At 42.4% G+C, this 18,483-nt stretch overlaps 1 protein-coding gene across 1 annotated transcript; it reads right to left on the reverse strand.

Moving 5' to 3' along the window:
- Positions 1-923: 923 nt before the first annotated feature.
- Positions 924-17,499, reverse strand: GFI1 (growth factor independent 1 transcriptional repressor). The gene is given in 7 exon segments (XM_026674080.2): positions 924-1,244; positions 4,546-4,711; positions 10,187-10,249; positions 10,251-10,325; positions 11,444-11,838; positions 16,561-16,752; positions 17,220-17,499. Coding segments are annotated over 7 exon segments (1,185 nt in total). The 5' UTR covers positions 17,335-17,499; the 3' UTR covers positions 924-1,065.
- Between the last annotated feature and the right edge of the window lie 984 nt (positions 17,500-18,483).

Consider the following 18,483-nt stretch of genomic DNA (forward strand, 5'->3'; position numbering starts at 1 on the left):
AAGCCCCGACTAGTGTTCAATAGTTTAACAAAATGGCCAGGAACAACCTATAGAAATGGCCTAGTAGGAGCTTCCACTGTAATTTTGAGGAGGCGGACAGTGCAAAGATATTAACACTTTGCTTGTGGTTGATTGGTGAGTTACGTAGAAAAAACATATAAACTTTTTCCTCTGCCTCCCACTGACATTTTTTATTTCCTTTACCCACTTTAATAGGCTCATTGTATTTAACAATGAGCTATAAAAGAGAAATTCACGGGGTTCTTCTCGTTTTTTAAAAACACGTGTGTTTTTAAATATGTGAAAATAAATATTCGAATATAAATATTTGAAAATTTGAATATTCACGTGTGTGGCTGGGATAGAAAGATGGAACTGACTCAGTGGCTACAACATTGATGGCTTCACATCTTCTCCCATCACTGTAGCACTGGAGAGGACCATCTTTTCAATTAGGATTTTTATCATCGAGATGCTTTCTGCCTTACAGAATGGGAAATAACAATGGCTCCCGCCACAGTCAATTTAAAATTCCCATGCAAATAATAATAATAATTTAATGAAAACATGACCTTTTAACTCTTAAATGGTACAAAACAAAAACCACACTCTCCTGTATACCCTTTTGTGGGATTATATACCATGTGAAGTTTGGGCAACCCAGAAAATTAACTTCCAGGAAACCAATGTGGTCTGTGTGATTCCCTGGGGGTGGGTGGGATTTCTGGTTCGCAGGTGCCAGTAGCTTATCCAAATAGGGCCTTTTGTGCCACAAGGTATGAGTGAAAGGGGAACAGACACGGTACATATGTTATTCGTCCAGGATTTCATTCTGAAAAGGTGCCCCACGTCTTTAGGCTTGGCAGTTCATATTCATTCCAAGGCTTTAATTTCTGTAAAATTCTCACCAAGTTCCTTCTAACCTCCTGTTTAGTGAGAATGGGGTAGGAAGTGAACTCGAGCATCAGACCGAGAGACAGAGGCAGGACATGGGCAGCCCACAAGGAGAAAAGGGAAGTTCGCTGACATAGTGTTTGTGTTGCTATTCCAGAGTCCACCAGGTTCTCATTTCAGACCGTGCTGTGTCTCTCGGTGTCTCCGCAAATCCACCTTCCTCTGAAAGCCTTTGCCACATAGATCACAGCCAAAGGGCTTGAAGCCAGTGTGCTTCCGACTATGAGTGATCAGGTTTGAGCTCTGGCTGAAAGCTTTGCCACACACCTGGCACTTGTGGGGTTTCTCACCTGAAAAGGTTGAGAAGATGGACACAAGGTTAAAAATAATACAACAGCCCTACCAAACTAACTTAAAAAGGAGATGCAGATATTCTACAGTCCTACGTTCTGGGTGTTCAGTCCTAGATATTTTGACTAGAAATATGAAGGATAAAATTCTTCTAGAAAGGAAGATATTGTTAGTGGAATCAATTAAATCAGGGATCCTCTACCCTCAGTACGTAGACTGGCACTGGGTTGTGGCATGCCAAAAACTGGGCCATGCAAACAAGCAAAGCCTCATCCGTGGCACGCAGGCAGCATGCCCCCTCCCAAAAAAAACTCTCTCCACAAAACTTAAACTTTTTGCTGCCATTTCATGAACATCTGGATTTTTGAAGTCCAGATCTGATAACTCCAACACTGACGTTTCCAATAATTATAGTTGAAGTGTCATAGGCAAGAATTCCTCAGCAGTTTGTTCATCAAGAGATTGTCAGTCCTCCTCAAAAAATGTATGTCTTCATGAGATCTTATGTAAGCCTGCTCAAAAATCTCATGATTTGGTGATTTCATACAATTTCAGTCCAAATAAATATTGTTTTTTTTTTTTTAATGGGTGCCATTTTAGGGAGCAGCAAGTGCTATGTGGCTACATCCTACCCTCAAATAATACTGACAACCTATTTGGTAATCTTTTTCTGAAACAAGGACTCCCAAATACAAAAAGGATCCAGTTATAGTTATAGCAGCTAAAAGAGCTGATTAAATTAGCCAGAAGGAAATGCCCGTGAAAAACATTCATATAAATCTCAATATCTTTCTATTTGTCATTTGTCTCCATTATTCATTGCCTTAGTTTCTCTGTTTATCAAAAAAGAAAATGACTTTTGAGTTTATGCCACTTTGTCCATTATCACACACAGTTTTAAAGTTATTTCATTGAAAGGAGGTGGTGGGGGGGGAACTAACTAAATTACTTTAGAACAATGAGACAGAAAAGAGCCAATTTGATGTAGTGGTTATGGCATTAGGCTAGAAACTGGGAGATTGTGAATTCTAGTTCCTTCTTAGACACAGTCAGCTGGGTAGCCTTGGGCCAGCCACACTTTCTCAGCCTTAGGAAGAAGGTAACAGCAAACCACTTCTGAAAAATCTTACCAAGAAAACTACACACACACACACACACACACACACACTGAAAATTATAACCTGCTCATATTTCACCTTGTAGAAGAGGTTACTCTTGTGGCTATTGACCACTGCTACGTGTTTTAGAACCTGTCAGAGGGGCAGCCAAGGTGTTATTACCCTCACAAGCCACATATCAGCATCACCTTTTTTCAAATTAACACCACTGACTGATGTACAAATATGCCCCAAACAATCACACAAAGAAACCGTTATCAGTAAAAGACAGGATGGTTGGATTTTAAAGCTTTCAGTTATTAAATAGATGTAGCTTCTTGTTAAAATTCATGACCATTTCTTGTGATTTATATCTGTGATGCCTATTTATTTATCTATTTATTTATTTGCTTAGTTTTATTGATTTTTATGTGATTTTCTTTTATCTTGAGGTTAATCAATTGTTAAAATAATGTCATTTCATTTCATATAGATGCTACCTATGCAGCTAAATTTGGATCTAGCTCTGTTAATACCAGATAGCGCAATGTAACAGAACTCATCTAAAATAGACAATGATTTGCCTGGTATCTGCAGCAGGAAAATCTCCTATTTAAACAAAGTCTCATAGGGACTGGCACTATTAGCAACTTACATAACAAGAAACATTTTTAAGGAAGATAAATCTGACTAATTTTTCTAACCAGCATTCTTAGCGTTTCTGAAAGTAACATTTTTTTACTCTAGGAAAATGATATTTATACCCTTTTCATAGAAATAGGATGTGACCCTTTCTCCCCCCAGACTAGGAGTATGGAAGAAATGACACATTTGTTTGTTTTATTGGTTTTACAATTTAATTATAAATTAGTCTTTATGATGAGACAAACATATAATACTGAATGTGTGTATGGCCCAGTCTAGAGAATGACATGACGATATTCATGATTACTGGAGCCATGAAAAGCAATATCAAATGGTAGTATATAATTGTTGTTATTATCATATGAGGATGCATTTATGTGGAATAGCTCATTATACAAAGAACAAATGCAAATATTCATCATAGCTGAAAAATGCCTGAAAACAAGTCTTCATGCTGACATAGGAAAAAAATGTTTCCAGTTTTATAATTAGGGCTCCTATGGATATACTGTAGCTTCAATATATTCCATTTATTGGTCTATGGCAGGGGTGTCAAACTCGCAGCCTGCGGGCCGGGTGCATCATGCACTGGCCACGCCCACTCCCATTTTAGCAAAGGGGGAAAAGTCATGATACATCACATGAAGACAACGTGACACCCCGAGTTTGACACCCCTGGTGTATAGCATACCTTATTTTTTACATTACTAAGATGGCTGCCTTTCCTTTTTTGGTAGATTTGATCAATTAGCAGATCAATTAGCAGATCAATTAGCAGATATTTTATATTTAATTTTTCCTATATTTTGATTAGTGCTAAGAACAATGGAAAAGTTAAGAAGATTAACATAGTGTCTAAAAACAACACACACCAAATTGCTTTGTTCTGATTTGGTTAATTATAGGAACAAAATATACCTATTTTATATATTTCCATGTACATGCTAAGTCTTACCCTCTAACATAAGATTTTTTCTGTTTCAATCATCAACAACAACCCTATTCATCTTTCTGAAATGAATTAATACTAGCAGATATACTGGTTGTAAAATTTTCTCCATCCTGATTTAGTGAGAAAATTGGTACAATGGATGGATGGAGGGAAGGAGAGATGAGATAGATTAATGATAGATAGATGGTAGATGGAGGGGGGGAGATAAGAGATGATGATCATGAAGAGAGAGAGGGAAAAAACCTAAAAGGAGCTAGTGGGTACATCAATGACCATACATTTATCCCGCCATTAAGAAAATCTATCAAGCTGAGATATGTAATTGAATTAAGAAAGGAATGAGATAATTTAAAATAAGGCTATAGGAAGTAAAGAAAGGGAAAAGCTATTGAAAAAATTGCAAAAATAGTTATAAGATATGGATTAGAATGTATAAGATAGATATGTACTGAGTTTATGTCTGTATGGAGAAGTGATAACCTGGGGCCACGCTGTTCTCAAAAAAAGATATTTTATTTGTATTTGTATGTTTTGTGAAAACTTAAATAAAACTTATTAAAAAGAAAAAAGAAAATCTATCAAGCTGGATGAAAATGCAGACTTCACCTGTGTGGATGAATGTGTGCTTCTTCATGTCAGATTTCTGGTGGAACCTCTTTCCACAGTACTGACATGGATAAGGCCGGGTATCTGAGTGGATGAGAAGGTGGGTGGACAAAGTTGAAGATCTCTTGAAGCTCTTCCCACAGATCTTACAGTCAAAGCTGCGTTCCTGCAAAACGAAAACAGACCTTACTGACCTATACAAGGCACAGCAATACAGCTACAATATTAACTGTCTTATCCTTGTTAATTGATTCACAACACAACAAAAGTGGATTGAAAAGTCTGTTTTGTAAAACAAATTCGTACAGTGTATAGTTTTAAAGGACAATTTGAAAAAGGGAAGAATCTTAGTGGAAGAAGGGATTAAAATATTATTAATGATCTGGAATACTTTTGAAAAAAATAATTAAACTAGATTATAATTAATCTCTCTCTTTATCTCTCTCTCTCTCTTTATCTCTGTGTTTATCATCCAGATATAAATACGTTGATACATTATCTATAAATAATTAGACTTTGGAAAAATAAATTAAACTAAGCAGAGCTAGTGTTTCTCAAACTTGGCAGCTTTAGGGTATATGGACTTTAATTGCCAGAATCGGCCCAGCCAGCCACTAATGGAACACAATCTGGGTCTGGACATATTTCAGAATATTCAGGAAACTCTCCCACCAGCATAGTTTCCTACAGAAAGCAATGAATACTAACAAACTTCTAAAATAATCTACACAAACTGGAAGAATCGATTAGCCTTTATATAAAATTAATTGTCGTAATTACCATGCGGCTGCTTCAATCATCATGGGGTTGAGACCTTATTATCTTCCTACTATTCTGCCTGTCCTGTACAAATACTGTACAAAGGCAGATAGATCAACTCCACAAAGCATCCACACAAAGTCTTTTTTTTATTGGTTCATCAGGCATCCTGTCAACTCACATTTATGATGAGGTTCTTCTTAATGTCCAATCCTTTGCATATCTGAATTGTGGAGTAGGAAGATAATAAGGTCTCAACCCCATGATGATTGAAGCAACTACATCATAAAGGATTCAGGCTAAAGTGAGGGAGCCTCCCCCAATCCAACAAGGGTCAATTTAGTGACCAATCAGGATTACAGATGTGACCACATGACATGGACTACATTTCCCAGGATACCTTAACAACATTTACCATGATGCATTCCCTTAAGGGGACAGCTCTCAAATCCTAACTAACTATCCCAAATCCCATTAACTCTAAACTGTCTGGACAGCACAAATACATTTTTATTTCACAGAAATATCCACTGTGTGCAGGGTAAACCCTGCTTTGGCCTACACCTTGCTGCCTGAAATTTACCTGGGGTTGCATCGGGAAAAGGAAAAATATATCCAATAAATAGCAGAAACTTGATTTTTAAACCTTAAAATGCTTCTGCTTTGGAAGAAATGTGCATTTGCACATATGTCTCACTCCTCGGGGTTGCCATTTGGAAAGTTTGACTTGCAGCCCAAGTGTGAACAGCATGAAGGAACAATGTGATGGGTTTGCTGTTTTGGTGGGGATAACTGACTCACCCAACAAATGGAGGTGTATTGAGGCTCAGATTCTTTTTTATATGTAAAATTCTCCAAATAGAACAGAATTACCAAATGATTGTTTGACTGGTTACTTATTAATTCTAGAAATTCATAGATCATACCTTCATCCCAAAGAAATCTCAGGACAGGCTACTCAGACATAAAAACTAAATATTTCTATGCATTAAGAGCTGCAAAGAAAATTTCCCACAAGGGTAGTTTGTGTGGAAAGCCAAGAAGGAAAGAGATACTGCTATAACCAGAAGTTAAAACAAACACAACACTTATGAAAGCTGTAAGGAAAATATATTATTTCCCAGTATGACTTATGCTGTACAACCCTTTTACAAAATCTGATATTAATCACAGGATTTGCTTGAGTGCAAGACTTTCTTTCACAAATGAACAGTACACTCTATCTATACTGTCCTCATCTAGGTCAAGCTACGTTACCCAAATCTATAATTTGAAAAGGCCTACCAGCAGGGGTGGGATTTAGCTGGGTCAGGCGAACCGGGTGTTAAATTTACATCTGGTTTGCCAAACCGGTAGTTGAACTGACCGGCTGGCCCCGCCCACCCTGCCCCTCCTCTCCCAGGAGTCTCCACGCGGCCCATTTTGGATTCAGGTAAATGCAGGGCCCCTGTGGAGGCTCTTGGAGGGTGAAAAACAGTTCCGGAAATCTGGAAACGGGCCTTTTTCTGGCTTCCAGAGGGCCTCCAGAGCCCGGGGGAGGCTGTTTTTGCCCTCCCAGAAGCCTGAGGAAAGCCTCCAGACTCTGGGGGAAGTGAGAAACGGCCCTCCCGGAAGTTCTGGTAGGTCACGCCCACCATGCCCATACCCACCCATCAACCGGGCAAAGAACCGGTTGTTGGGACTTTTGAATCCCACCCCTGCCTACCAGCTCCCACTGAAGCAAATGGGTAGCAGCAGACATGAATACTCAATCCAGATTACTTTAATCATACCTTCCACAGCCTATCTTCAAGTCTAAATCGGACGTTTATTGAGAAAGCAAAATATAGTTACAATAATTGTTGATGAGGTCTATGTCTACCAATTCATAACGGAAATCAATCTAATCTAGAACTTCCTCTCCAAAAGCAGTCATGTAGATCACAAGCAAGTTCCAGCCATTCTCCTGGGCTACAACTCTCAATTTCCAGTTAGTCTTGTGAAAATAGTAGATCCAACACAGAAGGCAACAGATTGTGGAAAACTGTTTATCACCTTGGAGCAAATCTGAACAAGCTGAACCCCAAGGACGTATCAAATTAAACTGCAAGGTCTATTATTATACTGGTGATGAAAAGCAACTTTAAGTCTCCCTCACCTGTCTTAGACCTAATGCAAATATCTGAACAGAATCCAGAATGTAGGGAAAATTAAGGTTCATACACTAAGTATGCTACTCAGGCAATGTAAATGTAGAGTATAAAAAGGAAACTGTGTGAGAAAAAGCCCTAACTGAGACCAGCCTTGTAATGCAGTTTAAAAGCACCTGTTGCAAACTAAATAAAAATGCAGTTTTCCCTGAAATGAATTTTCTTTCTTCATACTTTCTTATATACCCTTATAAAGAAGAATTGGATTTCTCAAAGCTTCTTATGGAAATGACGGGGAAGCAGTAGTGATAAAATCAAGAAACAAGGAATGCCGTTTTCCAAATTTTGTTGGAAATGTCTTCCGCTCCCCTTCAGCCATAAAACTTCACTTTTCAGTTTCAGGTTCTGTGATATATTAAGAAGGCTCCCTGGGGCTCAAATGCCACTACCGCAGTTCGTTTAGTTGCAGCATCCCCATACACATCTGATCAAAATTCAAAAGCTTGGCGACCGATTCATATTTACGACGGTTGCAGTGTCCCGGGGTTATGTGATTCCCTTTTGTGACCTTCAAACTAGCCAAGTCCATCAGGAAGCCAGATTCATTTAACAACAACTTAACAACTGCACTGATTCATTTAACAACTGTGGCAAGAAATGTCGTAAAATGGAGCAAAATTCACTTAACAGATGTCTCCCTTAGCAACAGAAATTTGGGGCTCAGTTGTGGTAATAATAATCAAGGACTACCTCTATAATTCCTTTGATCTTCTCTCCTTACTAGCCTGCATCGAGTGTAGCTGTTTCCCCTGAATTATTGGAATAGCTGTCTTTAAAAAAAAGCTGAATGTTGTGCTTCCTCCAAAAAAACAGAGAATCCTATTTAATGTGTTAAAGAAATGATTGTAACCAAATTTGAATTTTGATTAATTGATCATTTATCTTTAATCATCAGCTTGATCCTAAAAAGAGTTTTTTCAACAACTTCAATTTTCATATAATAGAAAGATCTCAATGGGGTCTGATGAATGGTAGTTGTTGCACTCAAACAAGCTCCATGTGGCAGCCGAAACTAACATATTAGTCCATCTAAAAGTTTTTCACATCCTCTTTCTCTATACAAGCAACAGTGTGTGTACCTACATACTGAGCTCATTCGCACCACTTCCCTGCCCCATGCCTCACTTAATTTTTGCAGAGAACAAGTTCTCACAAAGGATCTCCATTTCATAACTCGCCCATTGCTGATGCAGACTGAAACCTGTCTTAAGTGTTGGAAAGTATAGTAAATTGGGTTGGGTTTTAGGAAAACGGAAGGAAACCTCCCATGTAAGAACCAGCGGTCTACTGCAGGACCTCTCTTTTCCACCAAAAGCTCTGGCTTCTGCTCTACTAAATTCTACTCTGTCTGGTAGAGCAGGGGTGTCACACTCAAGGACCATGGGCAGGATACGGCCTGCAGAGTGCTTCCAGCTGGCCTGCTAGGCCGCCCTGGGAAACAGCAAAGGACTGGCCTGTGGTGCCTCTGCCAGTGAAAACAGAGCTCAGGAGGGCCGCAGGCAGCCCTGCCAGGCTCCATTTTCAGCCGCGACAGCCTTCTAAAGCACTCAAGGGGGCACACATGGCCAAAAACGGAGCCCAAGAGCCCATTTTCGCTGGCAGAGCACTCGGGCCATCACAGGTGCCCCTGACGTGAGTGACATGAATCTGACCACACCCACCCTGACCATATCCCCACCAAGGTCAAACACATTTTACTCCCCTGTGGTAAAGAGACTATAAACCATTCAAATTTGGTCATGAGCATATCAGCTTGAGGGCTATCAAAAGACTGATAACTTCTTCCACTAATATATCAAAGAAATTCCCTCTGCATTCCAGTATCCACAAGCCTGGTCAATGTCACCCTCTTCTTTCCTAAACTTCATACTCTTTTCTCCTGGGAGTTGCCGCTTCACCTTGGCCTCAGGAGCCAAATGTGTGAGACAAATGCTATTTTATTGCTCTGCCCACCTGGGGACAGACACACTGATTTCCCATCGTTAGCTCTCTTTCCCCCAGCAATGCCTACATATAAAACTTTTCCCAGATTATTGTTATTACAGATCCTGGAAAGAATGAATCAATTCTGAATGGGGATAAGTCCATACACTCTCATGCATCTTGGCTGAAATGCTAAAGGATTCAGCTCCTCTGGCCATATTTGCATGGAAAAATGAAGGGTTCAGCATAAGAGTTCTCTATGAGGAGGACACTGAAAACCAGGTGGCTTTTGAAGCAGTGACTATTATTAAATTTTTTGCATAGGCATTGCTCAATCACAGGCAGCAACAAAGTCCAACCTGGTACCCCTTCAGAAGTCAAGAGAAAATCAATCTTATCATCTCAAGCACTTAGCTATCCCAGAATGCCTCCACCCCATTGCTAACAGTAGGAAAAGGTATTCCATTCATCTGGAGATTGGACTGATGTCACTGCTTATGCCCTAAATAACAGTTATACAGACTTCTGGCCTTTATGTGGAAGTCTGCCACGGAGTATATCTTTTAGCAGCCTGCTCTTAGAGAACGAACATGCAGAGAAGATCTCTTATTTCACTCTTTAATGGATCTTTTTTCCAGATGAGCTACAACTGGAGCTCAACTGGAGGACTCATTCAGAATTAATGACCATCTCTCCGTCCTCGTACCTCCTGATACCTGGAGACTCCATCATCCCCCACCACCCCGAGTTGTCGACTCCTGTGCTCTCACCTGGGAATGCACAGCTTTATGCTGCTCCAAGCTAACGGCATGGCCAAATGTCTTGCCACACATTTTCGCACGCAAAGGGCCTGGTGCCACTGTGTGAGCGACGAACATGCACCTCCAGGCCATGCGGAGTAGAGAAGTCCTGAGAAACAAAAGTATGAAGGAAAACATCAGTGTTGAGTGGCTGGAGCTGACAGCAGGTTCTGACCCTAAGCCCTTGAAGTTGTACGACCAAGAATTTTCCACTGAGCAATAACCAAAGGACAACATGAGCGTAGAAAGGATTCTTAAGAAGTGGTTTACTGTTGACAATTAATGCTGTGCTCTCCCAGGAATTGTATTAAGGATGGTTTCATTCAAGGATTCCCAATCTAAGCTATTCTATACATCCAGGTGAAGGGACATGACAGTTCGAATCCCTAGCATCACGTAACAGAGTGAACTCCCGTTACTTGTCCCAGCTTCTGCCAACCTAGCAGTTCGAAAGCACATAAAAAATGCATAGAAAAATAGAAAAAAAATGCAAGTAGAAAAATAGGGACCACCTCGGTGGGAAGGTAACAATGTTCTGTGCACCTTCAGCGTTTAATCATGCCGGCCACATGACCACGGAATCGTCATCAGACAGCGTTGGCTCTCCAGCTTAGAAATGGAGATGAGCACTGCCCCCTAGAGTCAGGAACAACTAACACATTTGTGTGAGGGGAACCTTTACCTTTTACCTATACATCCAGGTGACTGATTTTTTTAAAAAAATATTACCTGTGATCCATGACACAAGTCAATCAACTAATCAGTTCAACTGAAGACTGAATTGCTTTATGTAAAGGATACTAGACCTCTTGTGATATATAGCATGTGATGAACATGGTTATGAAGAATCCATTATTAATGATGACTTATAATAATAACTATATATATATATTACCCTACAATCAGAATCACAATACTAGATATTGGTAGTTTTTTTAATAGCTTATTGGAGAATATGAGCTGGATTTCATGCCCTGCTGTGGGTTTCTTGTAGGCATCTGACCAATCGTTGTGCAAAAACAAATAATAGGAAAAAAATGGCCCGATGCATCAGATCATTTTGAATCATGTGATCAATAAAAGGTCAGGGCAAGTCATGTGACACTCTGACCCCCTCCCACCTCCCATCACTTTTCAGATCATTGCTCTATCTCTCTTTTGACCACCCTTGCCTTTGGGTTTGCCCATCCTTGGCCTGCCCCCTCCAAAATAGAGTTTAATCCCTACCTTGCTGCATTTGACGCATTTGTAGGAGCCGCTGCTGAGCAACAGAGGGCGACAGAGGAGTTCTGATTCCAATTTGATGCTATTTGCACTCTTCTCGGGTTGCAGTCCAGGTGGGGTCTCCACAAAGATTCCGGGGGCTGCCGCTGGCCGCTCAAAGAGTCCAGGAGAGCCAAAGTCACCATAGAGTCCAAGGGCTGAGTTACGCTCTGAGGCATACAGAGCAGGCTCAGATCCTCGCTCACAGAAGAGGCCACGGTCCAGAGTTGAGCAAGGCCTGCAGTTCTGCACCAAATGTCTCAGTTCGGTGTTTCCCAGGCCGCTCCATGTGTAGGGTTTCAGGGGCAGGGAGAAGTGGGAAGGTTCATCGAAGGATGGACAGATGGACCGCTCAGAAGCTGGTAAGATACAAATAGAGTAGAGACAATTACTAGGAAGCTCATGCACTCCCAAGCAGCAGGGCAGGGCGGGGAGGTGGGGAAGAGAAGGGAAGGGAAGGGAAATTTGCTTTATCAATGTTACATTGCAATTTCATGACAACTACTCTCTCATTCTAGGGTTCCAAATAAACACAAAACGTTTTATCAGAAATAACATGCAGTGAAGAAATGAAACACTCCTGCAGGCAATGAATATTAATTCTGAACAATCTCTCCTCACATATTTAAATGAGCTTCATAATAACTACTCATCTACATATGAATTCAATGTTTTTCATGACCTGAATCTGGTTTCTGTATGCTGTAATGTTATATTTTCCATGTGTATTTTGCTCTAAGTCAGAAAAAGGGGCTGCTTTCAAAACTCCGTACAGTACTCCTTTTTCTGTAGGATCTTGAGATTAAAGGGAAATTAATTCTCCACCTCTTTTTTTGTCCTGGCGCAAAACCAATGAAATTCATTCTCTCATTCTTGGCTCAGAAATGATTGCCTGCATGAATGTTTTTGAGCAATACATGTACCTATCTTCTGGATACATGAAATATGAATAAATACAATGTTTTGAAGAGGTACTAGCAAAAGCACTTCCCATTTTGGGATTGGACTAGAAACAGTCTGGGAATGTAACCAATTGCAATTGTCTTCAGCATCATCAGAAACTTTAGGGATTTGAAATTTCTAGGAGGAGGTAAGAACAGGCTTTCCAAAGAAGAGCTCCACAAATAAGTGACAATATTAATAATATTGAAAACATTGATACAAAATCTCCAAGTGAGAAGCAAATCCAAAGAATCCACAATTGAGGGTGCCTTTGTAATAAACAAACAACCTGCAGCAAAATAAAAAGACTTGGGCCATAAAGATTCTAGAGTACCTTTTTAAAATTTGGTTTGCTTGTTTTTCTGCACATAGAAAAAAAGGATGGTTGCTGATATTTCTCTCCAACATGCTCGCTTGTGGTCAATTGCTGATTGCTTCAATGGTTCCTCTGAAAACCATCAACTCTTGCAAACCCAAACCAAATATACTTGACTACCACTCTGCTGATTTTGTAAATTTAGATGCTTGCCTTTTTTTTAATCTCAATTGACATTTCAAATATATGAGTCAAACTTAATTTGTGGATATATCTCAAGGGTGTTCGAGCAATTTTCTTGGCAACAGTACAGAAGTGAACTGCCATTACCTTGCTCCAGTATTTCTAGGTTGTGTGGGTTTAATTGTGTTTGTGTGGGTTTAATTCTGTTTTGTTTTCACTTATAGGTTTAATCTACAGAATTCCCTGAGAATTCCTCTGGTTTCCCATCCAAATATTAATCTGGTTCGACTCTGCTTAGCTTTTTCAGATCAGGCAGTGTTGGCTTTACAAATATTGGATATATTATTATATTTCCACCTGGAAGCTGCAAGATGTGTCTTCACACTGAATTAGACATTTTAAATGCAATTATTAACTAATTGAATTAATTAAACTGCTTTGTTATGGTGCTTTTTAAAATCTTCACGTGTGTGTGTGTGTGTGTGTGTTTGTTTGTGTGTTTAAATTTGAGAATTTTACTTAAAAAGTTAAAATGCAGTTAAAATGAAACAAAAAAATGAAAACAAGTATCAAGACTTGAGAGGGGCAAATCTATCTGCTCACAAGTCCTTCTTCCTTCCTTCCTGTCTTTCTTCTTTCCTTTCTTTCTTCATTCAATGAAATGATGCAAAACCAAAGGATCAATGTCAAGTGTAATTTGCATGTCCCACAATGAGGTCTTATCAGAAAATAAAGATGCAGGTGGGTGGACTGGTGGAAAGAGCTATATCTTTCGATCTATATGTTTTGAGATTGTTCACATCCATCCTGACAACTATTTTAATGGCCACTGACCTCACACATCTCCCCAAGATTAAGGACCTCTGAAACAGACAGTCCAAATGAAAAGAAATGCAGCAAATATTCACACACACCCTCTTGTATTTTAAATAATTATTTTTTTTACTAGCTAACCAATGAAGATGTAATGTATTTCCTCTCATAATGTACCAATAAAGCAAAGGAATAAAAAACTACCATAGGCCTGGAAGACAAGGGAATTTAAAATTGCCTTTTAAGTAATGTATCTTTACATGTGTATTGTTTTCTGACGATTATGAACACATGCCACTTTTCAATGATGGGCTTTCATTCATATCATAGGCAAAGAAATAATAACTTCTGTAAACTCAGTACATACTCCCAGATTATCTTATTCCTGTTCTGATAATTTCAGTTGGTGAAAGGCTGGTGACTATCTGAACCCACCAGAAAGTCTTTGAGGAGGTATTGACAGATCTTCCACAAAATGCACATGAATCAGGTTCAGCTTTGGATTTCAGAGTTATACTGTTGTTAATAATTTCATTAATTGTTCCAGGAGGGCTGAACCTTTGGTAGCTGGTTTACCCTGTCTTTGAAATTTTCTACCCAAATTGTGGGCATGCTCCTAAAATAGCAGGAGGATGGGAGCTTGCTGATTCCCAAAAATACTCCCATGAGGCACATCACCAATTTCAAAGCATGGTTTTGCCAGAATGCTATCTGCTCCACCCACTAACCAGCCTCCAAGTCCTTCAGAATGTGCTTACTTTAGTATTTTTTTTTTCTAAACAGGTTTGGGGTTGTTGTTTTTCAGTGAAACGTTTTTTTGTTTTTGTTTTTTGTCATCAAAGGGTGAAGAAAACTGGTCAGGAAAAAATTCAACAGGCCTACCGTTAGCCCCAATGATATTTACCACCAGTTGACACAAGTTGGACAACCTGCCTCACAAAACAACTACACCTTGGGGCAGCTTTGAATACATTCTTCCCTATAGGAGCACCGATTCAGCTTTTCATTTTATTGGCCTGAGGCCAAAAGTTGATACTTTTTACAACACCCAGCTCGGTCAAGTCAAATTTTTGATCGCCTCGGTTGGAGGGCGGGAAAAAAAAGCAGCAGGCTGTTTACACTTCTCCTCACGATACATTTTCATAATTAATGGAAATTGTCTCTTAATGAAACTAACGGAGGGCTTTCTCTCTTTCTACGGTAGAGCCATTTTCAGGATTTGGGTGTATTATTATTATTATTGTTGTTGTTGTTGTTATTATTATTTCTTCCCCATTTCCAGTTGCCGGAGAACTCTCTCTCTTTTTTTTTACGCTTTTCTTATTCCAGCCGTAAAACTTCTCAACCGGCTCTTGAAAAAGCGAAAGTTGTTTTTTGTAGTTAAACCAAGGAGGGGAGGGCGAAACGGAGAGAAAACGGCTGCTATAAGAGATCGGCCTCGCCAAACGGCGAGCTGCGCGGGCTTCCACCCGCGTCTCGCCACATCAGAGGCCGAAGGAGCCACCCAGAGACGGCGCTGCTCTGGAACGGTCGCCAGAAGAAGCCGCGGTCGCCGTCGAGGGGCTGAAAGGAAGGGCGCCTGTCAATCAGAGGCGCCCCCCCCCTCTCCGCTTCAGCCACTTTCCCCCCAAAAGGAAAGTTGGGCTGTTCGGCGCTTTCCTGGTAGGGAACGCCAGCCCGTCGCCTAAACACAGACACCCCTTGCGCGGCTCTGCTTCTTTCCCCAACCCGTCGGGGAAATTTCGCCAGGAGAGTCCGGTCCGATCTAATGTGGCGCAGTAGGTTCCGAGACAGCACTACCACTTAGACTTATATACCGCTTCACAGTCCTTTAAAGCCCCCTCTAAGCGGTTTACAGAGTCAGCCTATTGCCCCCCAACAATCTGGGTCCTCGTTTTACCCACCTCGGAAGGATGGAAGGCTGAGTCAACTTTTGAGCCTGGTGAGATTGGAACTGCCAAATTGCAGGCAGCAGAAGTAGCCTGCAGGCACCTTGCCGCCTTGCACCGGTCAGGATCGAACTCCTGGCAGTGAGCAGAGTCAGCCTTGCAACACTGTGTGCGGGTGCTTCACTCATTTTTTTTTTTTTTTTGTCGCCCCAATGTGCCTCGTCTTCTTTCCCTACCCCCACCCTATCCTTTTCTTCGAGGAGACGGGGTCGCACGTTACATCAACACTTCAGCAACTAGGCTGAGGGGTTCTTTGAAGAAAGCAACGCTCTTGGAACCGTTTGGGGACCACCAGGGAAAGCCTCGTTGCCTTCCTCACGGACTCCAGGCACCTGAGGTGTTCAACCCCCCCCCCTCCAACTCCAGCCAGGCTTCTCTGGCAGGAAGCCTCGCTGAACTCAAAACGACGGCGCTCCTCAGCAGGGAACCGGAAAAACCACCCTTTAAAGCGGACCGTTGGGGAGCCCCGGCCCAAACACGGAGGCACAATTCGTGCCGCATTTCAAATGGTTGAAAGGAAGCGATGCTGGAGCGCTCAAACTAAGCCGGTTAACGGCGACCGCAAGGCTTGAGTCATTGACTTCCACCAATTCAAGGACAACGGGAGAGAAAGACTACATTGCCATAGGACGCAGCGAAAAGTGGGGATAAGCTCTCAAAAGCTCCTTCTCTCTCCCCCCTCCCCGCTTTAAAAAGACCCATCTATTATTATTTGCTCAAAACAGCCCCCTCCCAGTGGCTTTGTTACTACGATGTGATGGCCAGCTTGAAATCGCGGTCTTCTGAATTAACCCAATCCTCTCAGGTACGCGGGTCGCAAGCGACTAGCTGCTTCCGGGGGGCCCGTCTCCCCCTCCGCCGCCTCTTTTAATCCCTACCTGGGGAGGCCGAGGGGGAGGGCGGTCTCCAAAAATCCTCCATCTCGGCGGCCGGATCACACACGCTGCTGCTTTCGCAGCTGGGAGCCGAATCGGAGCTCCTGTCCGCCCCATCGAGCGGCTGGGAATCCGGGGAAAGGCGATCCGCGGGGAGATTCCGTTCGGGCAGGGCCAGGTGCGAAGCCGTGCTATCTGTCCAGGAATGAGAAAAGAAGAAACGACCGTTGTTGTTGTTTTCCCCCACCCCACCCCACCCGAGGATGCTGTTGATCCCTGATTTGGGATGGTGTGTGTGTGTGTGTGAGAGAGAGAGCTGAATCAAAGAAGAGAATCGAGGCAGTGTCAACTCGGGTTCCCACGACAGCTTGTAACGCTACACTAATACCTTAAAGACATCGGGGTTAGCAGGTCGCCAGTGATTCAAATGTGACCGGCCGGTTTGTGGGTCAGCGCGTCCCGCCAGCTCAACCAGCATATGGGGACGGGGTGGGAGATGCAGCTTCGAGGTTCTTCAGTCAGCCGCGCCTTGCTTAACCCGGACCTTCTCCGGGATCTCAGCCTGCGGGAAGCAGGTGCCCGGAGAGGCGATTGCCTTGTGCCTCCCGGGCAGGCGGCCGGAGGGAAGAGTCGTCCCCGGAGGGCTTTTTTTGGGCTCTTACCTGCGCAGATCTGAGCCAAGACGCTCTCCAGGGTGCCGCCGTAGTCGCCGTCGGGGGCTCGGGGCTGGTGGTAGCTATGAGCCTTCTTGCTCTTCACTAGGAACGACCGAGGCATGGTGAGGAGCCTGAGGCTGGCCGCTCCCTCTCTGCTCCCCCCGCCTGGCTCTTTTCACGCCTTCGGACCTCTTCGACTGAACAGGGGCCGCGGCCGCCGCGCTCAGTCCCTCTGCGCGCCACCAGCAGCAAAGCTCTCCAACGCCCCGGTCGCGCTGCGAGGGACCTAGGCGGAGGGGGAAGGAGCCATTGGTCACCGATCTCGGGGGAAGGCAGAGGGGAGGAGCGCCGGGCCGGGAAGCCGCCCTACCATCCACCAGGTGGCATTCACACAGGTGGCGGCGGCCCCAGCCCGACGACGACGGGAGCGAAGCTGCAACCGCCTGGCAGGCAAAGATGGACCCTTCGCTCTTTCTCAACCTCTGCCCCCCTCACCATCCGTTTCGCTGGCGCGCCCTTTTCGAGGGGTGGGTGGTGGGGTAATTCAAGCCTAACAGAGGAATAGACGGTTCTAAAAGGAAGGAAGGAAGGAAGGAAGGAAGGAAGGAAGGAAGGAAAGGAAGAAAGAAAGAAAGAAAGAAAGAAAGAAAGAAAGAAAGAAAGAAAGAAAGAAAGAAAGAAAGAAAGAAAGAAAGAAAGAAAGAAAAAGAAAGAAAGAAAAGAGGAAGAAGGAAGGAAGGAAGGAAGAAGAAAGAAGAAGAAAAGAAAGGAAAGAAAGAAAGAAAGAAAGAAAGAAAGAAAGAAAGAAAGAAAGAAGAAGGAAAGAAAGACAGACAGAAAGAAAGAAAGAAAGAAAGAAAGAAAGAAAGAAAGAAAGAAAGAAGAAAAAGAAAGGAAGGAAGGAAGGAAGGAAGAAATAGGAAGGAAGGAAGGAAGGAAAGAAGGAAGGAAGGAAGGAAGAAAGAAAGAAAGGAAGAAAGAAAAGCATGGGGCTCCTCCAGAAAGGTCACCCCTCCCGCATCTCTCTCTGGGGGTATTTCTTAGTAAGCAATCTAGCAGAGGAAAACCGCATCCGGTCTTCTGGTCCACTTGTCAAGTTCTGTCCAATACTGGACAGTGTTGTGCCAGGGAGAGAGGGGGAAAGAGGGAGGGAGGGAGGGTGAGAGAGAGAGGATTTCAAATGTCAAGGATTTTTTTTTTTTTTTTTTTTGCAGTAGAGCGAGATTTTCAACACGTCCAACGTCTGTCTGTCCGTCCGTCTCCCTCGGTC

This window comes from Notechis scutatus, chromosome 3 (assembly GCF_049901735.1).
Source record: "Notechis scutatus isolate UNSWTSFEM ecotype Mainland chromosome 3, rNotScu1.2, whole genome shotgun sequence".
In the NCBI taxonomy this organism is placed as follows: Eukaryota; Metazoa; Chordata; class Lepidosauria; order Squamata; family Elapidae; genus Notechis; species Notechis scutatus.